Source organism: Thunnus maccoyii, chromosome 23 (genome assembly GCF_910596095.1).
Source record: "Thunnus maccoyii chromosome 23, fThuMac1.1, whole genome shotgun sequence".
In the NCBI taxonomy this organism is placed as follows: Eukaryota; Metazoa; Chordata; class Actinopteri; order Scombriformes; family Scombridae; genus Thunnus; species Thunnus maccoyii.
The window spans coordinates 2,049,368-2,076,960 of record NC_056555.1 but is presented as its reverse complement, the minus strand read 5'-3'; the positions used below and the strand labels follow the sequence as shown (position 1 = coordinate 2,076,960).

General features: G+C 39.5%; 1 protein-coding gene across 1 annotated transcript; it reads right to left on the bottom strand.

The window, feature by feature from the left end:
* Positions 1-116: 116 nt before the first annotated feature.
* gys2 (glycogen synthase 2) lies at positions 117-23,983 on the bottom strand. Its single transcript, XM_042402538.1, has 16 exons — positions 23,830-23,983; positions 20,298-20,479; positions 17,424-17,615; positions 16,709-16,894; positions 12,595-12,739; positions 12,217-12,334; positions 11,898-12,018; positions 11,605-11,711; positions 10,170-10,229; positions 9,944-10,022; positions 3,310-3,423; positions 2,833-2,959; positions 2,653-2,748; positions 2,376-2,539; positions 1,847-1,927; positions 117-512 (listed from the first exon to the last, which is right to left on the bottom strand). Exons 1-16 carry the CDS (start codon positions 23,951-23,953, stop codon positions 294-296), a joined length of 2,115 nt encoding a protein of 704 aa, XP_042258472.1. The 5' UTR covers positions 23,954-23,983; the 3' UTR covers positions 117-293.
* Between the last annotated feature and the right edge of the window lie 3,610 nt (positions 23,984-27,593).

Genomic DNA, 27,593 nt, shown 5'->3' with positions numbered 1-27,593 from the left:
GAAAGGGAAAGGAATTGGGGCGACATCATTCATGTTAAATCTGCTGCTAGATGACATCACTCCATCCCTTAGAATATATGTCAATGAAATACAAACAAAGTCATCAATGTTCAAAACACTTTTAAGGACTTTATTTCCTCACAAATCCACAAACTTGAAAGAAACCTTGAGTTAAGGTGATGAGGAGTTTTAGGGTTTGGATGTGTAGCAGAGGTGTGAGTATGGCAGGTGATGAGAGTATGAGAGTGGAGCTGAACTTCTTCTTCACTGGTGTATATCAGATGATGAAAGTCTCAGTTTCCTGACTCTCCTGGTTGCTTCTTCTTGCCCTCCGGCACGGCGCCCAGGACGAATGGAGCCTTGATGTTCAGCCGGTCCCTCTCAGCCTCCTCGTCTTCATCGTAGGGCTCGTCATCATCGTCCTCCACATCGCTGTGGTGGGGGGTGGAGTGGACGGAGGTAGAGGGAGAGGGAGGCACCGAGTGAGGCCGGGGGTAGCGGAAACCCTCCGTCTGTGGTCACAAAGGAGTCCAAGTTATTGATGTGTGAGTTTTTAAATTTATGACCTGGTTTCATTTGCTCTCTTCCTGTCTTTCCTCCTCTCTTCCTTTCTCACATCTTTCCTTTCCTTCCTCCTTCTTTTCTTCCCTTTTTCATTTATCCCTTTTGTCTTGTTCCCTTTTTTTCCTTTCCTTATTACATCTATCACTTCTTCAGTTCTTCCATTCCTACCTTACTCAAGTCCATTCCCCCTTTCTTTCCTTATTCTCCTCTTTCCTTCCTTCCTTCCTTCCTTCCTTCCTTTTTTTTAGTTCTGGTTTTGGTTCTTTGGTCCTGTCTTTCTTTCTTAATCTTCCTCCTTCATAGTTCCTGTTATTTTCTCCAGTAAATGCATTTTATTAGATAATTACTACCGTTTGAATACATTTCAATACATAAAAGATCTAAAATTGAATCTTAATGTGACCGTATAATCCAAATTGTATCACATAAAAAAATTGTGTATCACACATAATCCTTTAGTCAGAGCAGGGAGAGTAAAAGGAGGAAGGTGTTTGATGTAACAATGCAGCGATCAGCATCAGCACACTTCAAAATGATGTCTTGTCATTCATCCAAATGTTAGGCTGTCAATTAAAGCCTGACAAATGTGGGTCAGATTCAACAGTGTCCACTCTGTGTGTCAGTCAGAACATGTGAGGGATTGTCATGACTATGAATGTGTAAAAGGAATGTTGTGTTCCACGTGTTTTAGTGTTTCACTGAGAACCAAAGTGTTTTACAAAAAGCTGATTCTCAGCTTGTGATGCTACTGAGAAATCATGCATAAGAACTCAACTTTGCATACAGAAAACATACAACATAAAATAAATCAAGCAGGTACGTTGTGCTGGCTGATATCAGCACATATCTGCAGTATTATCAGCTGTTCTTCCTGTTTCTGATCTGTTGTTTCATCCATTTGTCTGCATGTAACACATTAATGTATCATTCATTCATTATAGTTTCATTCATTCACTCATTGCCTTTACATGGAAGCTGTTTGGTTCTGTTAGATTGATAGATAGCAACATATTTCATATTTCAAAATGGAATTTTGTGAATTAAGGTCATGGGCCATAGATTAAGTGATTATTTATTGATTTGGAGCAGATACAGCAATTTTGTAAAATAATAATAACGTAGATCATTTTAACATTTTAACATCTTCGATAATTTCTCATAAACTATGAAATAAGATTGGTGCATTTATCCAATGAGTCTGTCACTATGTGTATTTTGATGCAAATATTCAAATGACAGATTTAGAGGATTGTGTCATTAAAGGTCTTGTTGTTTTCCTCACCTTCGGAGGGGCCAGGGGGTCCACGGTGAACTTGTCAGGGAAAGCTCTGCTGAGTGCGAGGTGCCGGGCGTGTATGTAGAACTGTCAGTAAGAAGTCAGCAGAGATAACCATCATCAACAGTAAAAAAAAAAATCAATGAATCACATAAAATCTGTGATGCTCTCAGCATAAGTGCTCTTAACAACAGCTCTGTCTCTATCATAGTGTGCATCCCAGCCTGCTGTGCTTTTAAATCTCTCTCTAACTGCATCATGTGAATTGGAGTGCATGCATCAATACCATGCACAATGACATTGTTTTCTTGTCAGGTAAATTAGGAGCCATTCAAAACCAGCCTGAAATTTCCTTTTAAGCTTAAGTGGACATCATTAAAGCTGTATCTAGCAAATCCCCCATTTTCACAATCTCTACAGTGAAGCCAGTGAGTGAAATGTTTTCCTAAATGATGGCAAACAGTAGTGAGAAACTGAATTTTCCTGTCCAATCATCCCTCCTATCAGACGGTGATTTAGTGCGGCAGAAACAGACCCGTCCCAGGTATCTCCAGTCCAACAGGTCAGACAGCCTCTCAGTTCTGTTGCGCTGGATGATGCGCTGGCGCCGAGACTGCTGGCAGAAACTGAACATGAACTGCGTCAGCTGGTTACAAGACTCCTCGGGCGAACGGAACCGCCGGTCCACGATGTAGATACCTGAATATGAGAGAGAGTGAGAACAGAACAGACATAGACAGGCAGAGGCACAAAAGAAATGAAGGAGAAATATGTATACGTCTTTGTGTGTGTGTGTGTGTGTGTGTGCGCACCATACGCAGCAGGGTCTGAGATATGCTCCTCCATGAAGCAACCGAAACCTGACAGGTTGGTGGTCACACTGGGAATGCCCATTACAGTACATTCACCTGGGGAAGCAGAACATAATGGATGGTAAAAGCTGATAGAGCTGACAGACTGACAGTCTATTTAAGTCTATGGTAAGAGGTTACCAGGTGTGTATCCCCAGGGCTCATAGTAGGAGGGAAACACTCCAAGATTACAGCCACGGACAAAGTCCTCATAGTCCATTGGCAGCAGAGGACTGGTGGAGGACAGGAACTCGGGGTGGAAGATAACCTGCAAGGAGGAAAGACAGGGAGACACTTACAGAGAGATCATGAGTAGACATATCACATTCTGGAGGTGAATTATTTCCCATTAACTAACTGTAAATGAAAATAAGACAATGAAGATGTTCTGATCTAACACTTGCTATGGATTTAGACTTGTAGTCTTCAGCCTCAACTGACACTGACTCAAGTGACATTACAAAACCAAAACATCAAAAACACAGCTGATTACATTATTATGATGGTAAGATCTGGTAGTCAGCCAGAGGTTTGGTTTTCTGTGACTAGGAAATTCCCTCAAACTGACAACAGAAGAAGAACACAACATAAAGGAAGCATACAGGATGTGCGGTCTACCTTCACGCGGTCGTTCCTGGAGTTGAAGAGGCCGATGCGTCTGACGTTGCTCAGGATGGGATCGGTTGAGTCGTCCAGCATGTTGTGAGTGGTCACCGGAGGGAGGCTGTGTCTCTGCAGTGGGAAGTGTGCATTATTTGTTTCAAACTATTAAATGTACAGACATAAAGTGAGACAGTCTGTGGTTGCTATGTCACTTTTCCAAACCTTATAACAGATTAGATTTACATCACCATGAATGATCCTGATTTGATTTATATATGGGTTGTGGGTTATGGGATATGACCAATTTGAATTGTTCTTTACTTTGATGTTGCTTTGTGTTCTTGTGTCCACACTGCAAATCAATTAATAATAATTTTATTCAATTAATCAATAAATCAGTCTAATGCCTGTTGCATCAGGATTCAAGACTGAAACATGCTTCAGTCTATTTCAAACAGCAAACAGACAGAGAATTCATGTGTGAAGTCAGTGTGGTTTCTCTGTGAGGGTTGAGAGTGTTCACTGAATCCCCATAAATGTAAATGTTTACATTCTGCATACTTTATGTCACGCACATTCAAACACACACGCCTAAAGCGACGGAGTGAGGAGAAATGACATAATGAGTGTTTGAGTCAGCGGTCCGTGACTGGTAACCTTTCAGAGTGGGATTCTGAGAAGTATTGACCAGCACAGGCATCGTCTAAACCTTGGGCTAATGATATTTGATTACAGTCTCCCAACACAACACAAAACCAATTATTATTTTACAGCTTCCTAGTTTTCCATCATTTCCTTGAGAGACTCTGTAAATTCACAGGAAGGTCCCCGACTTAAGAAGCACTACTATTATGGAAAAACAGTGTTCAATTGGCATACTTCCAATTAATTAATTATGATTAATTGCCATTGTTACTCATAACGTATTTTAGTCAGCAGGTCAGCTGAATTTGAAGAAATGTGATGCACAGAGAGTAACGTTTAATAATAAATAATGAAACATTCTGTTCTTTCAAGGAAATTCCTCTGAGAATCAACTATTTGCTTGTAACCTGCATGTAAATAAAACACAACTAACTAAACTCTTAACAGTCTCAAAACTTTGTCTCCATTTTTCTTTTAATATAGTTCTTTAGGAAACTTCCAAGCAAATTATTAGGAAATTACAGATTTGTCAAATTCAGTATTACCTAAAATGTTTTTAGGGTGAAACCCTGATTTCTTCAGAATAAAAGTTTTCCAATTCCATTTCATTGGATAGATATTAGATATAGAAGAAAAACTGTTTGTTTTTTGGGTTTTTTAAAATGAATTTATTAAGACTTAACTAATATTAAACTGCTGTTATGTAGAGGACTGTATTCTAGTTTCACAATCAAGAATTTGTGTACAACAGGAGGTTAGCAGACCTATCAGCTAAAATGAAAAAAAGAGAAAATATGATGAAACAAAGCACACAGATAGGATAACACTTTGCTTTGAGGCTGATATTTAGTATATTTAGTGACACAAAAACCAAAAAACTAGTGCGCACATTGCACAAGACCCACCTCAAACCAATCTGAGTCAGGTGTAACTCAACAAATCAGAGAGCTAAAAGGCAGCTGGATCCAACCTCTGCCTCTCCAGGGGGTTAGTATGAATGCAAACTTGACCAAATCTCCTGAAAAATGAGTCTAAGTCTAAACATGGAGGATCATTATGTCTTGTATGAAAGAAATAACAACAACATCCACTCTTGATAGTGTAAGGTTGAACTATGATTGAGCTATGAGAGTATGTCAGACAAAAAAAGGTTGAACCACTTTTTGTCTACGCAAACAAATACAAAAGTGACCTGACTGGAGTCTGTAATTCAGACTTTAGAGATGTGCTCTCACAGCTCGCACCTTATGGTTTAAAAACTGGATTATAACCCTGATTTGGCTGTTATGACTATTTTTAAGATCATAGAGTCTTCACTCATTTGCACAAAGTAGAAGAGATTACCATAGTCAGTCTGAGCATGTCAGGATATAAGAGTTGAGTTCTTCTCCACCTTGCCATCTCCTCTTTAACTTATTATTTTTCAATGCTTTGAGAGCTCCATTCACCTCCATTTTATTGGGGTGGAGGCAGAAATTTCAGACAGATATCTCAATACCTGGACGAATAAAACCAAAAGTATCTGCATTGATAGATAGTTAGCACCAGTAGTGAGCACTGACCCTTTAAAAAGAGTGACATGACTGACTTTACCCTGCAAACAGAGCATTCTTGGCTGAAGAAGGAGCAACTTTGCAGAGTAATATCCTACTCTACTGGTCATGAAACTTTGTGAAATAAACAATGCTGTAATTGAAAATTGGGCGTGGAGGGTAAATGGGGGTGAGGGGGTGCAAATGAGAAATGACAAAGAGAGAAATAATCACAACAGCACTTCCTCCAATCACTGTTCAGAATGGGTCTCCGTTCCATCACTCCCCACATGCTTGTGGTCAATACCACTCGCACTCCATTTCCCACCATGGACATATTGACATCAGCGTAAATTCATTTAATTGAGAAAGACCTTTTTATAGGCACTTTGCTTGTAATGCTCTGCTGTAACATACATCACCTCGACACAGCCACTCTATTGACCCACGGTCTGGAGTGGAGGAAGGTAATTAACCCACGCTGGGCTTGGTTACAGCTCTGATGCTCATTCATGCTTTTTTTGCTCAGGGGAATCCCCCTCATGCTTCTTTTTCTAATTCATCAGCAGCAGGGGCCATCACTCACATTGATTTCTACGTGGGGAAATGCCTTATCCATTCATAAAAACAAAGCTGAGGATATGAGTGCGCGCTGCTGGAGATTCATCTTCCTTGGCTATTTTTACACTGCTACTGTATGATGTTGGAGCAGTTTAAAACCTTAAAGACACAGAAAACCAACCTGATCTATAATTGTTCTGGCATCTGAAGTTACACAAAACTACAACAGTTAAAAATCTCTAAAGTTAATACTTTTCTCAAGGAATTCCTGATGGCGGATGAATATTTCTTGGTTCTATTTCTTTGGTAGAAACTTGTTCCAATGAAAGCTGTTCACAGTGATTCAGTTATCCAAAGTAACTGCAACGCTCTTTCTGAATACACTGCTGTTAAGTTTGTAAGATGTAATTTTTAAATGCTTTGACCACCACAAAAGAAGTTGCATTCACCTTACACATAAAACCTTGTTTTGATCACAGCAACATTTACTCTATCCTCTGTCTCAAATGTTTCAAGGTAAACAGTATAGAAATACCCTGTTCATGTTACAGATAATCCACCAGGAATATGAGCTTGAATATATCTGATTGGCCGTTGTAGTGCTGGATGGCATTGGAATTTGCCATAAAAGTTGAGTCAGATTGCGTTTCTTGCTCTCGGTGTTGGCACCCCCGCTGCATTGACACAGTGACCTCACTGACATTGATGAGGATTCTGTTTTTAACTGCTACTGTTCAGTATAAATCAACAGTACAGGCTAATGGTTTTTAAGGTGGCTGTAAAACCCCCTCCCCCTTCCAACAGCAGATAAGGTGGGGTGACTCACGGGCAAGCTGACATTCACCCCCGCTTCATGTATCGATTGGTCAGCTGTGTGGAGGTGAGATAGGAGCCAGGGTTTTTAGCAATCATGACACAATTATTTTTGTCACTTTTCATGTGAATAGCTGAGTGCTACACTATGACTGCCTTCAATCTTTTAGGTAACACTAAACTACAGTTTCTGTACTCCAACACAACAAACTCCTCCTGGCACTCCCCTCTTCAACTCAAGAAACTTGCAGTTTTCACCACAATTAAAATAATAATTATAATATTATACTTGTTTTCAGCGCTTACATAGATGTTTATCATGTTTTGTCCTACATCATTATTTTCAGTTGCGCACGGTGGAAATGCTGATATAAAAGATGATATTAAGACGGCCAAACATAAGCGGTAGTTTCCCTGACAGCTCCAGAAAAGAAACTCTAACTAAGAAGAAAGACTGCAAAGTGTAAAATACCTGGCAATCTTCTTTAAGGTAACTTTCTTTAAAGGCTCTTTCTCAATTTTTGTCATTAACAAGGTGCAATTGTGATTTAATGTTTTGATGTTTTAATCTTTGTAAACTCACGACCAGCTTGTGGAATAGCATTGTGAAGATGTAAGTTAAAGTTATTTTTATGTTATAGCCTATAAAGTTATTTATAGACCACAAAGAGATTTGTACCTTGTTTTGTTTGAAAAAACTGGCAAAGAATGTGTCACAGTCGGCCATTTAGCCAGCAGCCTGCACTTGTGCACACTGACAAATACTTTGGTGGATTTTGGGAGACATAACATAATTTTTCGTCTGCTGAGGTTCTGTTCATGGTGTTGAAAGGTGCGCTTGGTAGGTGTGCTAAGTGCTGAAATAATTATCCCCCATCTTGATGAAAACGCCTGTGGTGTTTCACATGTGTGCGTACAGTTAAGGGTTCCGGTTTGGGGGGTTGAAAATATGGTCACCCTAACGTTCCCTAATGTTGTCAGACATTTATCATAACAATCTGAGCCTGTCAGTGGCAAAACAAGCACTTTTAGTGGACATACATTGAAAGACTCTGTTGCCCCAAAGGATTACATTGCAGCCTGTTTTGTGGCTGCCAGCTGCAGCGCTCTCGCTCAATACTGGACCAATTTCAAAAATCGTTGTCCCCATTAGTCACTTAGACACAAAATGATGGGAAAATAGGGTCCAGGTTGAAAAATACCAAAATTTCTCTTTAACCTCACCTCAAACACGTCTAACAAACTGCAAATGTGTCACAGCACATGTAATACTGGAGAAATCATCTGTTGCTATGTCTACGTCTGGGGGAATTAATGAGCACTAAGCCTTGCGTAAATATGAACAGTGGTTTTGGTTGTCCACACCTTAGAAATCATGCAGACCTCAAACCAGACAGACACTGTACAGATTAAGCCAGATTTTAACCCGCAGACTGTATATAAAGACAGATGTAGCAAGGTGTGACGTCACCCATTGGTTTACATTGGAGCCGGTTTGAAGCCCAGAGTTGCTGCTTAGCCAGGACCTTCCAAATAAGGAGTGCAGGGTGTTGCCTTTCACACTCTGGAAACACTCCCCGCTACCTCGGACCCAAGCTAATACTAGCTTACTGGGAACACTGAGCAGTGCACACTTGGGCTAACATTAACTACTTTAGCTAAATTGTGCCAACAGGGCAGGTATCATAATCAAGTATCATAAAACTTAAAACTTAAAAGTTAAAATATTGTGATAATAGTCCAACTCAGTGTGAGTCCTGGAGCCATGGAGAGTGGCAGGTGAACCAACTGTCAATCACAGCTGTCAATCAACATCCACACAGCAGACATAGAAGCTTCTATAAGTCTTCAAATCTTATTAATGAAACAATAATTTCCAAAATGACCACCAGCACACTTATTAGAGGGCCTGAATTTAGAGATTGAGACCATAAACACTCATTGAAAAAAAATGATTGACTTAGTATTTCTAGAGAGAAGTTAAGGCTTTTGGAATGGCAGTCAGTTAGAGCATCTAGTGGCCATAGGTGGTATTGTACTTTAAGGTACTTCCACAGTGGCTTCAGCCTCAAGACCTGGCAGTTGCCACTGGTTTTAACCCTGAATTGGACATCCCAGATGAATTTTAGAGTTAGGAAAAAATTCTTACTGATCAATTTTCATTTGATGTGCAGTTTGAGGTCACGATGACTGATTAATTGTCTGCACAATCAACAGTCTGGCTGGTTGGATTTCTGATAGGTCAGACATGTTGCTTGGCTGCAGTTTGAGCAGTTCTACAGTCTTATCTCCTACATGGCTCCTGTCAAAACATGCTTTTTAGTGAGCTTGTCTTAATATAATTGGAGTGTATTTTACATGATGTAGCTAAAACTGTAGTCTTGACTGAGACTGCTGTGATATAAAACTGAACTTCAGCAGAACAGACAAATCCATATTTAGCTCCATATTTTTCTTTTTTCTTCTTACTTTTTGTTCACAGTAGAATTGCAGGAAGTAACAGTGCCTTTCTCTTTATTGTCAACATTTTCGGGGACACGTCGTCTTGTTGGAATTGTCACTGGACAAACTGACAGAGGGTTCTGTGCTTACGTTCAGTGTGAGCTCGACGTCGTGGCTGCTCAGTTGATGCATGCAGTGTTAGCATAAAAGTCGCAGGTTCTGGCTCTGCAGTAATGAATATTAAAACATATAGTGTGAGTTAACACAGCATACAAGATTATTAAAAAATGCACAGTGTCTGCCCAGTGCATCTCCCTTTGTGTCACTTCACTCAGGCCGGGCCCTGCATCCTCTTGTGTCACCAAACAGCATTGACTGTTCACAGCTCGGGTTTTGTTTTCAGTTCAATTGGAGCTTTCAACAGGACTGTGTGTATTATTTAGAAATACAGCTTTGGCAGGAAAAAGGAAATGCAGATGGTTGAGAGACAAGAGTGCCTGAACAAAATGTTTTTCTACCAGCTGATGATGGAAGACAACTTCAAAGACTAAGCTCAATAAAACAGGGTCTAGATTATAGGAAGACACGTGGATCAATACGTTTGTAGATTGTAGATGCCAGTAGATGTAAACAGAGGAAGAAGAAGGTTTCAGTACCTGAGTGGCGTAGATGGCTCTCTTCATAATGGTAAAGTCGTCTCGGTCCAGAATGGTGTTCATATCAGGGATCTGCCCTCTGAGGACAGAGAACAACACTCAGCAGACATACATTCTCCATTTATCACAGAGAACCAGTGTTTATGTACACAGCACTTTCACATCAATATCATCTCTCATCAAAATCAATAAATCTGTGGGTTCTCTACAGTGTCCATATACTTACTTTAACAGAGCATCATACAGCTTTTCTCCAAACTTCTCCTTCACAGTGTGAGCTGTATCCCTGAGAAAGATAAATCTGCTTTAGAAATGTTCGACCCAACCCAACTTCTCACTCTCTGGAATATCTGCACAAGCCAACTACAGTATGGTTAAGATGAGGTCAAGATTGTCGTTATGGCAAATAAACTATGGCTAAGGTTTGGCGCTTAAAACACTTAGTTGGGGTTAGAGAAAATGTGTTTCCTGCAGATCTGTGGCAGGACACAAACACTGGTTTCCTGAATTAAAGTAAAATGAGTTATAAGCCATAAAATCACCAGGCAGCCATAATGAAAATTGCACGTGAATTCCTTTCAGCACAAAGGTTTTAGAACAGGATGGCAGGCTGGCCTAGTGTTCAGTGAGACTTTCCTGTAAGCAAAGGATCACAACACTAAATCCTCAGTGTTAATTCAAAGTTTAAATTCATGACATTGACACAGTGTCTCTCTTTCCAGGAGAAATTAAATTATGTTGAAAAAAGGATGTTGTTGTTGGCTTTTTGGAAGTCTTTTTTATTTGAAATTGGTCATCACAAAATTTGGGAGATGTCCCAACAAGTGCATGCTACCCTGGTTTAGGGAATTAAAACAAATATAAATATGGTGGTGCTGCTGAACATTTCCCACAGCATACCACCAGCTTGTAGAGCCTCTGGCCTCACTTTTTTGCACCTTTGGTGCATTCAAATGTTTGTAGAAAGTTCTGACATGTGGATTTGAGGGCATACTTAGTTTTCCACCAGCACATGCTATGACCACATGCATCTCCTCTGCACTGTCAAAGCAGGGGTAACCACTCTGACTGCAGACATATAAATGTATATGACTTTCTAATACTGGCCTTGAGTTTGAGAGACCATCCTGTGAGTGGAGGTCCTATTTTTTTTTAGAAGCACTCAGGTGACTGAAAGGTTTCCAGTTTGATCCCCAGATCGACAGAATAATTCTGGGTAGGAAAAGAGAAAGATCACACTCACACAGCAAGGCCCTTAAAGGGAAACTCCACCAATTTTATGCATCAAGTGTGTCTCCAGGTGTTTGGGAGTATTACGGCATGTGTGAAAAAGTAGTACCAAGTATTTTGTGTCTCCAGAGGGAGCTGTGTGAAATCTAGTAATTGCCTCAAGTAATGTCACTTGAGTCAGCGTAAGTTGGGGCTGAAGACTACAAGTTTGAAGAGTAAAAAATCTGGAGTTGTGGAGTTACAAGTCCATCACAAGTCCAACAACGTTATAGTGCAATGCTAAATGAGTATCTTTTAATCTTTGTACATGAATCTGGATTACATTGTTAGTCAAATGCTTTATATATGATGTAAAATGTGGATAAACTGCATGTACAGCATTTTCTAATCATCTTAGTATTGGACTGTTGTGTAAACGCAGCAGAACATACCAGAGCTGTTTGCGTACTGCCTGCCCCTTCAGTGACTCCACATTGAAGTTGTTGGTTTGAGCTGGCATAATGAAGAAAACGACCACTGTCACATCATTTCTGTGGACCTGTAAAGAGAGTGAGGAAGGGAAGAGAAAATAGAAAGAAGAAAGGCTTAACAGAAACACATGCTGAAGAACATATACATTTCCTCTCTCTTTACAAGGTTGTAATCATGTCTTTCTCTTTTAGTAATCTTGACTAAAACACATTTAGTAGAGTAGTCTTGGATGCAGAGGGCCTAAGGACCTCACCCGCAGCAGGTAGTTAAGTCTAGACAGTGATTCAAGGAAAATATCAGCCCCCTTGTTGGAGAATTCGTAGCGTCCGGCGATGAAGAAGAAAAGGGTTTTCTCCAGGTTGAAGTCCAGATGACTGCCACAAGAACAAGGATAAGAATCAGGTTTAAAGGAGGAATAACACTGCTGTTCATAAGAACTTTCAGACAATATGTGAACACCCTACACCAGTATTGAGAAAATTATAATCTGATGGCCCCTAACTGAAACAAAAACAGCACTACCTCTGCAGCACATTGGATGGATCAGAACTACATCAGTAAACCAAACCCACCCATAGAAGTGTCCTCTGACAAACTCCTGGATGCGGACCTTTCTGGTGGAGTGCAGGTTCTGAAACTCATGCATGGCCGAGAACTTCTTCACATTCAACCCATTGGGAGTCACCACATCTGTACCATCAACACACCAATAGGAGAGGTTTAATGGCTGGGCAGTTAGATTATTGGTAAGTTTCTGATGGTGCTGCTAAAGAAAGACAAAAACTTTGGATTTATCCTGTGGGGATGTCAGTCTGGTCAGTAAATATCTCACTCTGGACCATGTCTTGGACAGATGGACAGACTGACCGACATCACTATCCTCAAGCAAAACCACATCTCTGTGGAGACAGTACAGTATTGAAGTACAGTGAACAGCTTCTCTTCTCTACCTGGCTTCCTGTGCAGCATGTGATTGGCTTCCACAGCAGTGATCTGGGACACTGTGGTGAAGACATGAGCACAGTGGACCGCCGCTCTCTCCAGGCAGTAGCGATGGTAGATCTGTCTCTCACCCGCCTCCTTGTCAATGTCGAACTACAACAAACACACACACACACACACACACACCCATACATTCCCATTTTTTATGAGAATAAAGTTAATTCACAAAAAAGTAAAAATCCCCTCCATTCGAAAATTTGTTTTTCTTCTTGTTCCTTCAGTCAGATGTTTTCTCTTCACTGAGCAGAATGATGTATGTGCAGAGTTTGTTTTTCACATTCATCTACCGAAAGTTTCTCTGAGCTCACCTTAAATCTCAGTTTAAGACATGTACCTATGGGGGTGATTTGTGACATCACAAATAATTTGGAGCCAATCATGGTCCAATATTCAACTTACACAAGTGTGTGATGTGGAAACTTGAAGCCTCTGGTGCGCATACACTGAGAATGGACTTTACAGTGAAGTGGGAGACAACTTGTTTCCAGCAGTCCAACTTTACATATGGAGTAGATGTCATTTTAAGAATTTCTCACAAGGTAATTGAACTGTTTTGTGGAAATAACATATCGGTTAGGGTTTGGAAGAAAATCCAAAGGGATTAAAATGGCCCAAAGGTTTAAAATGCTCCAGTTTAATCAAAGGAGGAAGTCCCATTTGTTGTATTTTTGGTATACCAGTTTCTGGCTCCAGTTTACTCTGGGTCTTGTGTATCTCAGTCGTTTAGTTACATTTAGTTAGGCCAAAAATGACTGAAATATTGATGCTGATAGTTTTTGAATCATCATCATTAAGTAACAGTCTAGTCTAATCACTGTGTTGTTTGTATGAGTAATACATTCATAGGATAGACTACAGCTATCTGCTTTGTGTCTTCTATCCTGGCTGTACAGTGTGTCACAGTCAACAAAGCTGAAAATGCATATTGACATGATTCCATCGATACAATAGATTAAGTAGCTCTACACTTCCTGCTCAGGCTGAGGGTTACAAACACCTTGTCTGTCAATTATCCATTTTAGCCAGTGAGTGGCCTTTAGGTCCATGTTGACCTTTAGGATGTGAGCAGAGGAGAGCCAATTACAAACATCACACTGACCCTTCCACATGCAACCCAACATCACTAATGATGCTCTAAGTGGCTGTAAAAGGCCTGAACCTTTGAATCTGAAAATTAATCCAAAAGATGGTGTATATGTGTGTGCGTAGATGAGGTAAAAGCTGTGTGTGTGTGTGTGTGTGTAAAACGCTGCAACCATGTTTTTGGTGATTTTAATATTTTGCCCAGATATGTGGAAAATCCCACAGGGTTTCATATGTGTTGACAACATGTGGTCCGATCACATGAGCAATATTTTCTGGCATCTTAAGGCTTGAAAATGCTTCTCCAGGCTGCGCAGGGAGGAGTGTGCATTGGGGGGTTGTTCAGAGATGCTGGCATGGCTCTTTCTTTTGTACTTGTATAGAACATATATGTATCTTTTCTTTTTAATTAGGAACACACAACACAACAGGGGCTGAATCAGTTTACTTGACACTAATATCAGTGTGATGGGTTGTTGAGATTAGGAACGTGTGCACAGCTCCTCTGAAACCTGCAGTGAGCAATAACACCCTCTTCTACATAGACCTGCAGGGGTATTTATATGAATCTTAGCCTAAGACTTAACTCAAAATGCTAGTTGTTGCTTAACTGCCATCAGGCAACAAACATGTCTCTTTGTCATAGCCTCTGTATCTGTTTCTTGCATCTATCAAGCTTAGTATCCCAGAATGCATTTAACACCAATTGGCAGCAATGGTGGAGATTAAGCTGTTGTAATTTTTGGTGTAGGACTGTTAAATATGTCACTGTATTAAGTTTGAATATTTTTTTTCAGGCGAGAAAGTAACCATTTAGATTCCCAATATGTTGTCAGTTTATCCAAATAATACCTGTTTGGAAATTTGCTGCGATGTTTTCAGAGATGTGAAGGGGCCGCTGGCTCGCTGAGACTGGATGTTTTTTTTTATTTTTATTTTATTTGATAAGGACAATGCAATTTAACATAGTTCCAATACAGAGCATGCAACTGATGTGCTGTACAGAGAGTTTATAGCTATTTATAGCTTATTTTCAACTCTTGTCCCTAGTTGGGCTTTACATAAACAGTGTACTGAAAATGCAGTACATTAGTGTGCGATTCCAAATGCAGCCAACTGACTTCAGTCAAAGCCTGGCGTACTTCCTGGGGGCTTGGTTGCCACCAAAGACTGTAGAAATCATGACAGGGGTCAGGGCTGTGTGTCTTGTAGCATGCTGTTACGGTGACAACATCACAGGGGTGTGTTGTGTACTAAAGTGACCATTGCCATCTTGGATTTTTGGAGCCAGAAGTGAGCATATTTGTTTTAGAGGATGGAGCTAACCGTAATGCTAGTTGCTAGCTTGGTTAGTATGGTGCATTTATAGTCTATAGTTAACTGTGAGAAAAGCTAATGCTAGTTTTCACTAGTGAAGGCTTAAAATCATTAAAACAAAATGTACTTACCAGAAAAACTGAACATCCAACTCCTTAGAGGGTCTTTTAGTACAACCAAACTCTGAACAAGACTTTTTTAGGCAACCAAAATGTTACAATTAACTTTCATGAACTGAAAACACACTGAAATAGCAATGGCTATGGCTAAGCCTATGCTCTGCAAATCTGAGGTTACATTACCTAACCAACGTTGTCGCCATGGTAGCCACTTGTCAATCACAACCTTTGAATATGGCCCTTCAGAACATGTACTGTGTAAACACTTTTGCCTTTAGATGTGGTCGGACAATATTTCAAACAAACTAGTCAGTTTGAAGCTTAATACTTTTTTGAAAGTCCGTTTTAAAATGACGAGAAAATGGGCTCCTGGGCACAGACATGTAAAACAATGTTAAAAGCTACATCAAACATATTTGAATTGGTTTACACAATATATAGTAGCCTTTAAGTGTCTCAACAGTCATATCACAGAGGGTCTGGATTAAGGGCTCCTAAAATCTCGGCCCCTGGGCCTGTGATTTTATGGTTGAAAGAAAAGCAAGCTTGTATACTAAGTGGAGTCTCAGCCTTGTCATTAGAGTCAGCTTTTGTTGCAACAAAGCAGCAGCAAGGGACAAGAATTTTCGGCTGCATTAAATTTCTAAACTTCAAAATGATATTTCAGAAACCCATGGCCAATTCTAAAGCCCAAACTGCCCTGACGCCCCTACTCTGACCTTGTTTCGATTTTGGAGCATCAACGGAGGACCAAGCGACCAAAGCATATTTTTTCTGTAGCCGAGAAAGAGAGATGAGGCTGAGAGCACCAGCAAGACAGACAGAGAGAGAGAGAGAGAGAGAGAGAGAGCGTGGCGGTGGTTGAGCAAGGATAGGGAGCAGTAGCAAGAACAAAGCCGGTGAATTAGAGTAATAAAATGTTATTTTCTGATTGTTTCATGGCAGTTACATTATAAAGCACAAATAAATAACCATCAAACACTCAATAGATGATTTACTGTGGAAACAGACGCACTTAGTTTCATTTTCCTCCTCCTCATTTCTCCTTTTCATTCATTCATTATATCCAACTAATGCAGCAGTTAATACAAAGAACAACAGGACAAATCTGTGTTGGTTCTCTGATGTTGACATTTCAAATCTGATGCCTGCAGTGTGCCACAGGATCAATTGATGCACATCAAATGTTGTCAATTATCAATTATCGCTTTCAGTGCATTAGGTGGCAACAATGAGATGTTGGGTCCCTTCAGAACCGACTTCCACCTACTTTCTATTAGTTATCAATGTATTCTGTCACCATCAAGTATATATCTACTACAGTGACCCACAAAAGACCACATGTGACAGCTTTATTGTAGCAACCAGTGCTCCGTCAGTATGCTGCAGTACTACAGGCCCATTCTTTGTGTGTGTGTCAGCTATTTTGTATTTTGTAATCATAAAGCTATAATTAAGTGCCTGTGTTACATCCATGTTTGTTACAGTCTAGTTTTAGTGCAATCATTTATACGCTGCATGGCCAACCCTCCTGACCTCTCACCTTGTCCAGGTTGTTGTAAAAGTCCTCTTTCCCAGCGCAGAGGTATCGTCCCAGCAGGGTGGCATGTGTAGTGAAGACTGTTGCCATGGGAATCTTGCGGGAGCGACACAGAATAAGCCCCGGACCTGCTTGCCACTCATGGAAATGACCAATGACATTTGGCTTGTCTCCGAGATGATCTGTTAACTGGAAAACAAACAAAATGAGCTGAGAATACAAATGGATGGAGAGGTGTGGCCAACACGCCCATTTGTTTTGGTCTGAGATGCTGGTGCTCCAGTGCGACATCTAGTGACTGAGAATGTTGTATATAGCACCTTTAAACCTGCATTAATTGATTTTTGGCCACTTGGGGGCAGAAGCATCTGTAAACACAACACTGATATATTATCACAGAATACATTTTCTTAGGACATAAGCAATAAAAGTTGTGCTTTCCACACAGGCTGCAAAGTTTGTACTGTGAGCTGCAGTCTATGATCTATGTCTATGATGCTTACCAACAGACATTAAAGCGATGAGAAAGGCAAAAATGAATTCCTGCTTCCTCTCAGTGAGACTTCCTTGAATAAAGAAAGGTTAAAAAAAAGATCTAGAGAATGCAATTCTATAGATCCAGAAAACTGCTGCTCACTACACATGCAACGCACTTCACATGAAAAAAAAAACTAAGTGCTTTGAGAAGTGATGAGCACTGTGCCGAACATCAGCTGACCTCTTTGAAGAACCAGGCGATCAGGGAGCCCAGGATGAGTGAGTCGTTGGCCTCTCGGTCATCGTACGGCAGGCCGATGTTGCAGGTGTGCCACAGGTCTCCCTTCCAGCGGTCCAGGTTCCAGGCTGCAGAGCCGATGTCAAACAGGATCACATAGGGACTGCCCTCGATCAGCCAGCGGCCAAAATGAACCTACAGCAAGACAAGATTCAATGATGATAGGAAATCACCTGCACACTCCAATCTGTGCAATATTTTTTTTATTGAGGCCTTATGGAATCAATTTTCAAAATTAATTTCCTCTGTTAAATACAACAAAACACATTGTCATTAAAAAGACAGCAGGCACTTTGGTAGACACAGCTGCTGATGAATAAAATGTACTTTTCTGGCCAGTAACAATGGTACAAAAAGTTGTTAGCATCTTTACTTAAAGCTGCAATAATGACTGTTTTTAACATTAACTATGGATCAAATGACTATGTGCAATGTGAAAAGTGTCACTTGTATTGATGAATCCACATAACACCAACTCTGCAGTTCCCTTTAGCTCTACACAGCTTTTTTGCTTTTTTTAGTTCATTGTTTTGGTTTTACAGCCAACAACAACTATATCAACTATAGTTTTTTTTTTTCAATTCCTGATTTTCAGCTTGTTCTGCTGCCCTCAAGTGGCAAAAAAATATAAAAATAATAATGCAGCTTTAAGTAAGAGAAAAAAAATCCTATATACAGTAGTACTTTGTAGAACTAAGTCAAACTTTTACAATAAAAATCAGATTTAGGACTAAGCCATTGTTTAGCCATTCTTTTTGGATCAGGTCTAAAAAGTCAATACTGTGTTTAATAAAAGCACTCATCTGACTTTTTCCTTAAATGTCCCCCTATGTAACTTTGAACTTAGAAAACTATTTTGCTCACATAGTACAACAATATCACATGGATTGTTTGCTTCTTTCACATGTATGTAGTTATATTGAACCCATAACATGTGAACATTTAAACCCAAGAGGTATCATTGTGGCTGCAGTACTGTATGAAACAAAACAAAGTCTAAATTTGTTGTGCATCATTTCCCTGCAATTGAGCTCAACATACTCAGTATCTTTGAGAAAAAGAATTAGAATTAATCTTCAGGTAATCTTTATGTGGTCAAGCACTGTTGACAGCTTATGTTACCTTGAAGTGTTGGATATAAAAGTGAGAAACAGTCATGTAAAGTAGCTCAAAGTTGTACCTAAAGACAATCTTGAGTAACAATCCTTCATTAGGCCAGATTTTAATACAGTTGTTTTGACTCAAGAGGTTGCAGGTTTTCATTTCAGAAGACTGATTAGCTGTCCAAAGCACATGAATTAAATGGTATGGCTTTCAGCATTGGATATATCGGACTATACAGTATGTCGCACCACCTGGATCATTTGGATTTGTGGCATATGATCACCATCTAGTGGCCAAAGGTTGGTGGATAGACTGCATCAGTCCCTTCAGTGAGTGTAGTAAACATTCAGCACAGTGACAGACAGCATAGTCAGCAGTGAAAGTGATAGAAAAAGGACAGTTATTTTTACTTCTGTGAGGTCATCAAGCCATATGGAAATGTAATATATTTACATATGTGCAAAGAACACCACATACACATCCAAATATGCAGAAATATTGTCAGAATACAAAGTCTATAAAAAGTATTCACCCTCCTGGAAAAATGTTGTATTTTATTGTTTTACAATATGTAAAAAGGTAGATGTCAAAGCGAAAACCAACATGATCTAAATTAATCACAAATATAATACACAAAATGATATTTAAATCATTTTTAAATGATAAAATTTATCATAACTGGTGCAGCCAGTTGGTTTTAGTCACATAATTAGTTAACTGGAGATCAACTGTGTGTAGTTAATGGGGTTTATGTTGACTGTAGCATACAGCTGGATCTGGAAGGTTCCAACTCTGCTGAGTCAGTATTATGACAAAACTTACTGTCAGTAGTGATGGTGGTAGTGATAAGCAGTAGACTAGTAGTAGCTGTAATACTTGTTGTAGTAGTGAACAGTGAAGATTTTAACTTGTACTGTGTAGAGAGTTTTGCAAAAGTGAATTCCAAATTACATTATTCATTTATGCGTTTGTCAAATTTTCCATCGTGCATACACATTGGGAGCAATTTGGAGCTCAACACTTCAACATGTGGAGAGGAGGAGCCAGGGATCAAACCACCAAGCCTACAAATAATGGACAACCCCTTCCAGTCATAACTTGTCAGCAATTTTTAAGACAATATAAAAATATAACATTTTGTGGTAATACTAAGGGCACAAAGCACATCATGATGATTTAATGCATGAATGCTCACTATTAAAACATGGCCAAGTTCCTGAGTTTATGTAATCAGTTAATACTTTACACTTACAAGAATTTATATGGCACCAAATTAACTGGAATCTAGATACACAGAAAAATGCATTTCAGAGCCATGTATCCAATCAGTGTCTCTGAAAGCAGAACAGGACCTGATCTCAATGAAATATGATGCTGTTTTTTGTCAAACTGGCTGTCAGATGCAAACATCTCCATATTTCTGCATGAGCCAACTCTAATAATGTTAACATATCACAGTCAGATTCCTGACATGACATTAATACCTACTCTTTCTTTCTCACTTTAGTATGTCAACAGTAATCTATTAACATAATGAGAATTTCTATCCATTGTCCCCTGATTTGTCAACTGATGGATGGTTTTGGTTTCCTCAGTGCTACACTCCACTTCTTCCAACAGTAATAAAAAATATATATGAATAAAATACATAAAACTCATGTTCTATTCCCTAGCTTGTAATCCCCCCACCCTCCCCTCTCCCTTTCCTCGCACCTGGCAGCCGTTGTGGATGAGAGCGTCCATGGCCTTCCTGATGGCTGGGTTGGGCGGTTCGCAGGCCTCCACCTGGGTCTTGAAGTTGTGTTCAAAGTATGGCCCCATCATGTAGTAATTCTCCCCCCATTCATCCACTGTGATCTTGGCCTTGGTCTGGATCACTGTGTAGATTCCTCCAACTGCAGGTACACAAACAGTGAAAAGCAAAGATAGCTCTGAAAATCAGCCAGATATTTTTGGCAGCTGCTGGGGAACAATCTGTTATCTTGTTAATGCTGCATGGACATGACGACATTCCAAACACTACTGGTCTTCCTCAGATAAAGGTGATGGTGCGAGCACATTTGTCTATAGATGAACTGTGTCGTTTCTGTCATTTGTGAATTGTATAATTAATGTATACATGTGCCTAATATTTTCATTAATGGTAGTAGTGACATAATATCCATATAAATATCACATCAACTTTGTGTTACAAGTCCTGGATTAGATGTATACACACATAGAAAAATAAACATATTCTCATAAATTTGTTTTTTATGAGTAGATTTATGCTCATGAGCTAACAAACAAATCAAGAACCAAAATACAAAAGCTAAAATAGAAATTCAGATACATTTTCATAAAAAGGATGTGCAGAAGCCACTTAATTCATCAAATTTTATTATAAACGAGATTTGCAATCTGGTCACTCGACTGAGAGCCACTGAGAAGTATCCACCTGCTATTTTACCTCAACATACTAGCAAAGGTCAAAGGTTACATGACTTCAGCAGTCAGGACCAATAATCAATGACTAGTGACCATTCTACAATGAACTGTGAAAGCTCTAAAAAAAAAAAAAAGTAAAACGATTTTAAAATTATTATTAAGAAGCAGAAAGCTGCACCTCAGACTGTTGTTTTCAATTTATATTTTAATTTTGTAGCTTTAAAAGTTAAAAAAAAAAAAGTCCAGATTCAGATTGAGAGCAATCGAATTAAAATTAAAAAAAGAAACTGACACATTTTCAAATGCCATCTCATGAAATCCATTTGTTAATTCAATATCAAATGTTCTCTTTAGTGTTGATACTTGATTATCCCTAATAGTTCAGCATCTTTTCATTTTTCATTTAAAATATAAGATGCACATGTAAAATGATGATGCGCACTTATCATACTTTATCAGAATTTATATTGTGCTCCTCAGTTTCAAATTTTAAACCACCAACTCACAAACACTATAATAAACCAGTGAAAATGTCTCGGGGTAAGTTCATACAGATTTAAGGTTAATGAGGTTAGGATACTTGGCTATTCTGTGCACTTTGTCACATGGACAGGATCTGTTATTATGTTGTGACATATGAAAACACGTGCAAATGTTTTCCCCAGTCTCTCACAGTGTTTGGCACCAACAAGACAAACACTGATACGAACAACCATCAACAATTACTGAGCCCAAAATGACGTCTAAGCTGCATCATAGAGCGTCAGTAATATAAGAGCAGCAGGATGTCTGATAACCTATGAACTGTTTGACAACATGAGCAGGTACTGTATTACAACCAACTCATACAGAGATCCTGACTGAGAATCACAAACGTGATCAAACTCTCTGCTTTCTGTCAAGCTCTGTTGACAGACTGGACATCACCTGCATGTTTGCAGGTAATTAAGGTTGAAATGACTATTTATCATTGCAGAGTGGTAATACATAAACTGACAGACAAGCCAAAGTTACACAGTTTGTTGCACTGTTTAACCTCTAATCTGTGCCCTTGGTTGACAAAAAGATGAACAGAATGAGTCCCATGCTGAACTGGAGGTATTTTTTCAAAGTGCAAAGGATTTTTGGAGTTGAATTTCTCATACGTATGCATGAACAAAGGTGAGGTTAATAATGTCCACATTTTAGCTTTTGTTAAGATTTTTGGACATCATGTAGAATATCTGATGAGAAAACCAGTGGTGAAAAGTAACTTATGCAATAACTCACGTAAGATTTGAATGCAGGACATTTACTTTCACATTGTGGTATACAATTTGACTTTAAGGATAAGTCAGGTGACAGTCAGCATTTCCCTCAGGCCAACAAATCTTGTGTACAGACCCAAACCAGCAAAGGACTGATCTACTAACAAGTATTGTGTGTGTATCAAAACCTGATATATCTCATTCCTCTGTGTTATAAAGCTCCACTGTTGTCCAGAAACTATTAAAACACATCAGTGAGCCACACAGCTGTACTGGGTGACACATTTGTTTTGGATTCAATCCCACACACACCGTCCTGCTGCCAGAAATACTCACTTAAGCACCAAATGTGGATTCATCCACCACTGAAAATAGTCCCCAACAAATGCAATATTTCCTCCTGTTTGAGTAACATTTGTTAAAAACTCCAGTGACCAGCTGTTTTTTAAAAAAAATGAAACTATACATTTGTGAGCTGTTTTTAGAGATTTATGTCTTCAGTGGGAACCAATGAACTTGAGGCTGAGAGCCACAATCAAAGTAGACTGAGAGACAACAACTGGGGGAGAGACTAACACATTGTTGGTTTGGGTCTTTTCATGGTATTTGTTGACAATAGAAATAACAGCCAGTTCAAGAATCTGAATAATTAAGCATAAAAGTTCATTCTTGACCTTGGAAGCTGTAGTTTTAGAAAAAAGTCCTCTAACTTCATCGGCAGTGGAAGACATCACATTGTCATGGTTGTTTTTGATGTTTTTTTTTAAGAAATGATGAACCCAAAATCTTGTTTTAAAAGTTGTTGTTTTTTTTGGGGGGGGGGGGGGGGCATTTTTGTCTTTCTTTGACAGCTGAACATGCAGAGAGATAGGAAACGTGCAATAAAGGCCTGGGATGCCCCATGGTGACCCAAGTATTTACATTTCTCAGTATTCCACCATCTAGGCGGCCTACAATCATGATTGTTGTCATTAATTCCAGTAAATCCTCTCTGTTTACAGGGACAGTGGATGCTCTCATAGTAATCATGATTGATTTGAAAAGCTTCATTCTAAAATCATTGGCATGTGGTGCAAACACATGACAGGTGACACACTGTCACTCACCAACACTTGCTTTTTTTTTGAGCTTATTTCTAATATGCTTGTGTTGGTGCATTTAACTCTATTATAGCCAGACAGCCTCAGTCTGAGCCTCAGTAGGCTAAAACAGTCACTTACAATGAGAGCCACTTATCTGCAGATTAATGTTTAACTCTTCAGAGGGAGCTCTCACTGGATTGCAATATTTGCTCTTTGAGGGGCAAAGAGTCACACAAAATATGAACAAATACAGCTAAGCATTCGTGGATTCATTTCAATTATTACTTTTAATAAAATGTTCTGCTTGGAGTTAATGACTGTTGGTATTAGGCAACACTACAGAGCAAACATGCAGGGTTTACTTTTTACCTCATTATGGCCATTGTGATCCAAAATGAAGAATTATTCAAACAGTTGGAATTATCAGGCTCTGGGTGTATCATAAAATGTAAAAATACAATACTTGCATGTTTACACTTGTGATCTGACCTTTATTGGTGACCTCCCAGGCCACCTCAAAGAGCAGCAGGTCCTCCACAGGCAGCTCATCCTCCTCCCACGCCGGCAGCACTCCGCTTAAGGATGTCATAGACAAGGAACGTGACAGCGGCATCTTGAAATGTCTGGTGGTCCAACACACAGCGCTGAGAGTCTGAGGAGAAATCCTTCAAACAGGCCTGCAGGTGGAGGTCCTGGGCTCAGTGGGGACCGTCCTCCAGGACGCAGCAGGACAAGATAAAAAGGAGCTTCCACCCCGCCTACCGAGGCTGACCTCCAGCCAGCAGGAGGGGAGGTTTACCCTCCACATACACACATACAGGTCAGGGTGAAAGGTTTGGTGGAGTCATGTGTGATGAACTGATTGTGAAATGTAGATGAATGAAAGTTGGTCCATGTACAAGGACAGGGGGAAACACTCCCTGATGACAGATATTTCCAGAATATTCCCATAGACTTATTATGTCAGCATCTCATTGAGATTTAAGGATCTTCACTCACAAGTTATTGCTACTTCATTCTTGTGTCCTTTTGTTGTATCTACTGCAAAAAATCACAGCATAATTTTGCTATATCACACACGTCATGCTGGCTCAGAATGTGAGGTGGACCTGCCAACCTGCTTAAAATATAAAAGATGTATTCAACAACAAGCTACAAGTTCTTATATAAATACCCACCAGCATCTAACAGCACAGAACATTGATCTCATACAGTACTGTAGGAGAAGTCCAGCAATGGAGTTTAGATCAATATGTATACACAACCTCACATGGATACAAATACACTGCAGGCAAACATATCCAAGACATACAGCACAAGCCTACCTTTAAACACTAATTCATGTCAGATAACACAATGTAAGTCTGATTCAGTTCATAAATAAACAAAATATCTATAATATATACTGTGGTTCTTTTTATCTTCCTGGTTCAAACTGTAGAAATATATTTTGGACACAAAAAACTTGTCATCAAGCTTTTCTATTAAAGCTCCATCCTACATTTCTAAACTTGATTTTTTTTAATCAGTGTTCATGTATTAACATCTTCCAGTTTCAGTGTGCACTGGCAATAATCCAAATCTTATCCGTGCACAGTGATCTCATTTCAGACAAATTATACTTACAGTATACTTTATTTATTTGTAATCTCTCTTTTCTTTTCTTTTTTTCTTTTTTTTCTTTTCTTTTCTTTTCTTTTCTTTTTCTTCTGCACTTTTTGTATTGTATAATTTACCACTGATCTGGTTGAACACAGTTTTTGGGAGATAATTCTCCTCAAATCCATATTTCTATAATAAATGTAATATTTCAGAAGCCCATTCATCTCCAACAGAATCCCTTTAACAGATTTTACTAAAAAGCCTATTTGTTGGTAAATTCAGCAACTGTTCCACAAACTCCTCAATGCTAGCTGTCTGTCTAATCTCACTGAACTCCCATCACATATGTCTTTCAGTATGTGCATATTTATGATCCTAAAAGTATCTAATTTGCCTGTTATGGACAAGTCAATCATTATCTGAAGTTGTGATGTCATTTAGAGACATTTCCCCATGAGGGCAGGATCATTTATCTACTCATATCTGTTTAAGAATATTTAAAATTCATGTTACTCTTTAGAAATGGACAGATCATATTGTGCAGTGACGCCCTTCATGGAGAACAGCATGAAAGAAAATTTACCTCAAAAACATATAGGCCAGTGCTCATCATCATCTATCCTGGTACACTGTTACCGACACCTTCACTGACATTATGTCGAGTGTTTGTTCACCGATGTCAATGAATGGAAATGATAAAACCCAACAATCTAATACCAAAGCTAGATTACTAACTCTGCAAAGTGGGCAGCTGATGTCTAGCAATTACTTTGTGCAGTAATATCTTACCTAGATAGCATAAGGAAGTGGGCCACTTCAGGCAATGATGCAGCACTGCTGGCCTTCTTCTGGCCCAGACAAAATGGATGGGAGCCTGAAGTGGCCTACATGTAAGATAACAAATATGGCCCAAATATCCAAAGACAAATGTGGGCCATTTTTGGCAAAGATGTGATGCTCTCGGTGATGTGTAAACTGGATGTGACCCTAAAGTCGCCCATGTGATACATAGTGAATATGTCCCAGATACCACATATGGTGCAGCAAATGTGGCCCGGTTATCTTAAAACATACCGAGGCCAGTTCTGACAAAGATACGGCACAGTAAGCACAGGCTTGACTGTGCTTACTGTTGACTGTGGTGACTGCAAAAACAATGTTGTTAGGCCTGTTGCTGGCAAACAGGAGTGCATTGTCAAAATGCTACCATTCCATGCAGGATGTAGGCTATATGAACATTAGGAGTGTGGGCCAGTTCTTGTTTATTTTGTTCGTTCTGGGTTGACATGCGGTATTGCTATGGCTTTCTTGTTGCCCGGATCTGGCAAACAGGAGCAGAACGCTTCAGTGCCGTCATTCCATGCAGTGTTTGGGCCAAATCAGGATATGGAATGTAGACCTGATCAGGGCCAGAATAAAAATGAACTGTGGTCAAGATTTGGGCCAGATATTGTCTATTTGGTTTGTTTTTGATTGAATTGACTTCTATGGTTTGCTTGTGGCCCGGATCTGGCAAACAGGTGTGGACCATCCAAATGCCATCTTTCCATGTGGTATGTGGACCGGATGAGGATATGGAATGTGGGCACGATCAGGGCCAAAATAAAAATGAACTGTGGTCCAGGTGTGGGCCAGATCTGGTTTATTTGTTTAGTTTTTGGTATACATGTGGCATTGTTATGATTTGCTTGTCGCCCACATCTGGCAAACAGGAGCGGACCACCCAAGTGCCATCATTCCATGTGGTATGTGGGCCACATGAAAGTGTCAGGTGTAGGCCTACAGCAATTTTGCTATCTGGGTAAGGCCTGAGATATTTTCTGTATTGTTACCTACAGTATATTGAGGTCCTGAGGTCTTGTAGAATGGCCCTGTCAAAAATCTAGTTTCATTACCTTTAACATTTTAGTTACCATGCTGCACTGTGCATATTCCTAAAGAATTTTCTCTTTAATCAAATTGTCAGACATAACCTGACTTACAGCAAACCTGGGCAGGGTTGTATCACATAGTAGGAATACTGCTTGGTGTCTTCACTCTTGGTAAAATGTGTCTAATACAAAAAGTAAGTGTAAAAATGAGTTGTGGAGAATTCTCCAAATGTATTCGGTTCAAATTCTGATCTATTGTATTCTATTAAAATCTGTTGAATCTGTGTTGTTCTGTAGGCCTACAGGGTTTTGAGACCATCAACATGTAATGTGCAGGTGACCTTTGTTGCATGTCATCCCCCATCTCTCTCCTCTAAACTGTCTCTTGTCTAATAAACACAAAAATGCTCCCAAAAATATATGAAACCTATTTGCTCTTTGAGATTTAGATTTAGAGATCTTTTATCTATTAATGCACCTATTGATCAGATCCTGTCCTAATTTCAAATAAAGCTGCATTTCACCTCTGTGAAGTCTTCAAACGTACATCCATCCAACATGCAGCAGCAGCAGAGCTTGTAAAGCCATCAACACTGTGATGCCTCTACTGGTTTGGGGTTCCCTCCGTGCACAGCATGGACTTAGTGTATTACACACATGGAGTTCTTAGCCAGAAAAAACTGAATTAAAAAAGTTTTTCAGTGACATCTAAGTCTGATGCTGCTGCAGCTTTTCTCATGGCTGAAGCCAAACCCAGAACCCTACAATTACACGTCCTGG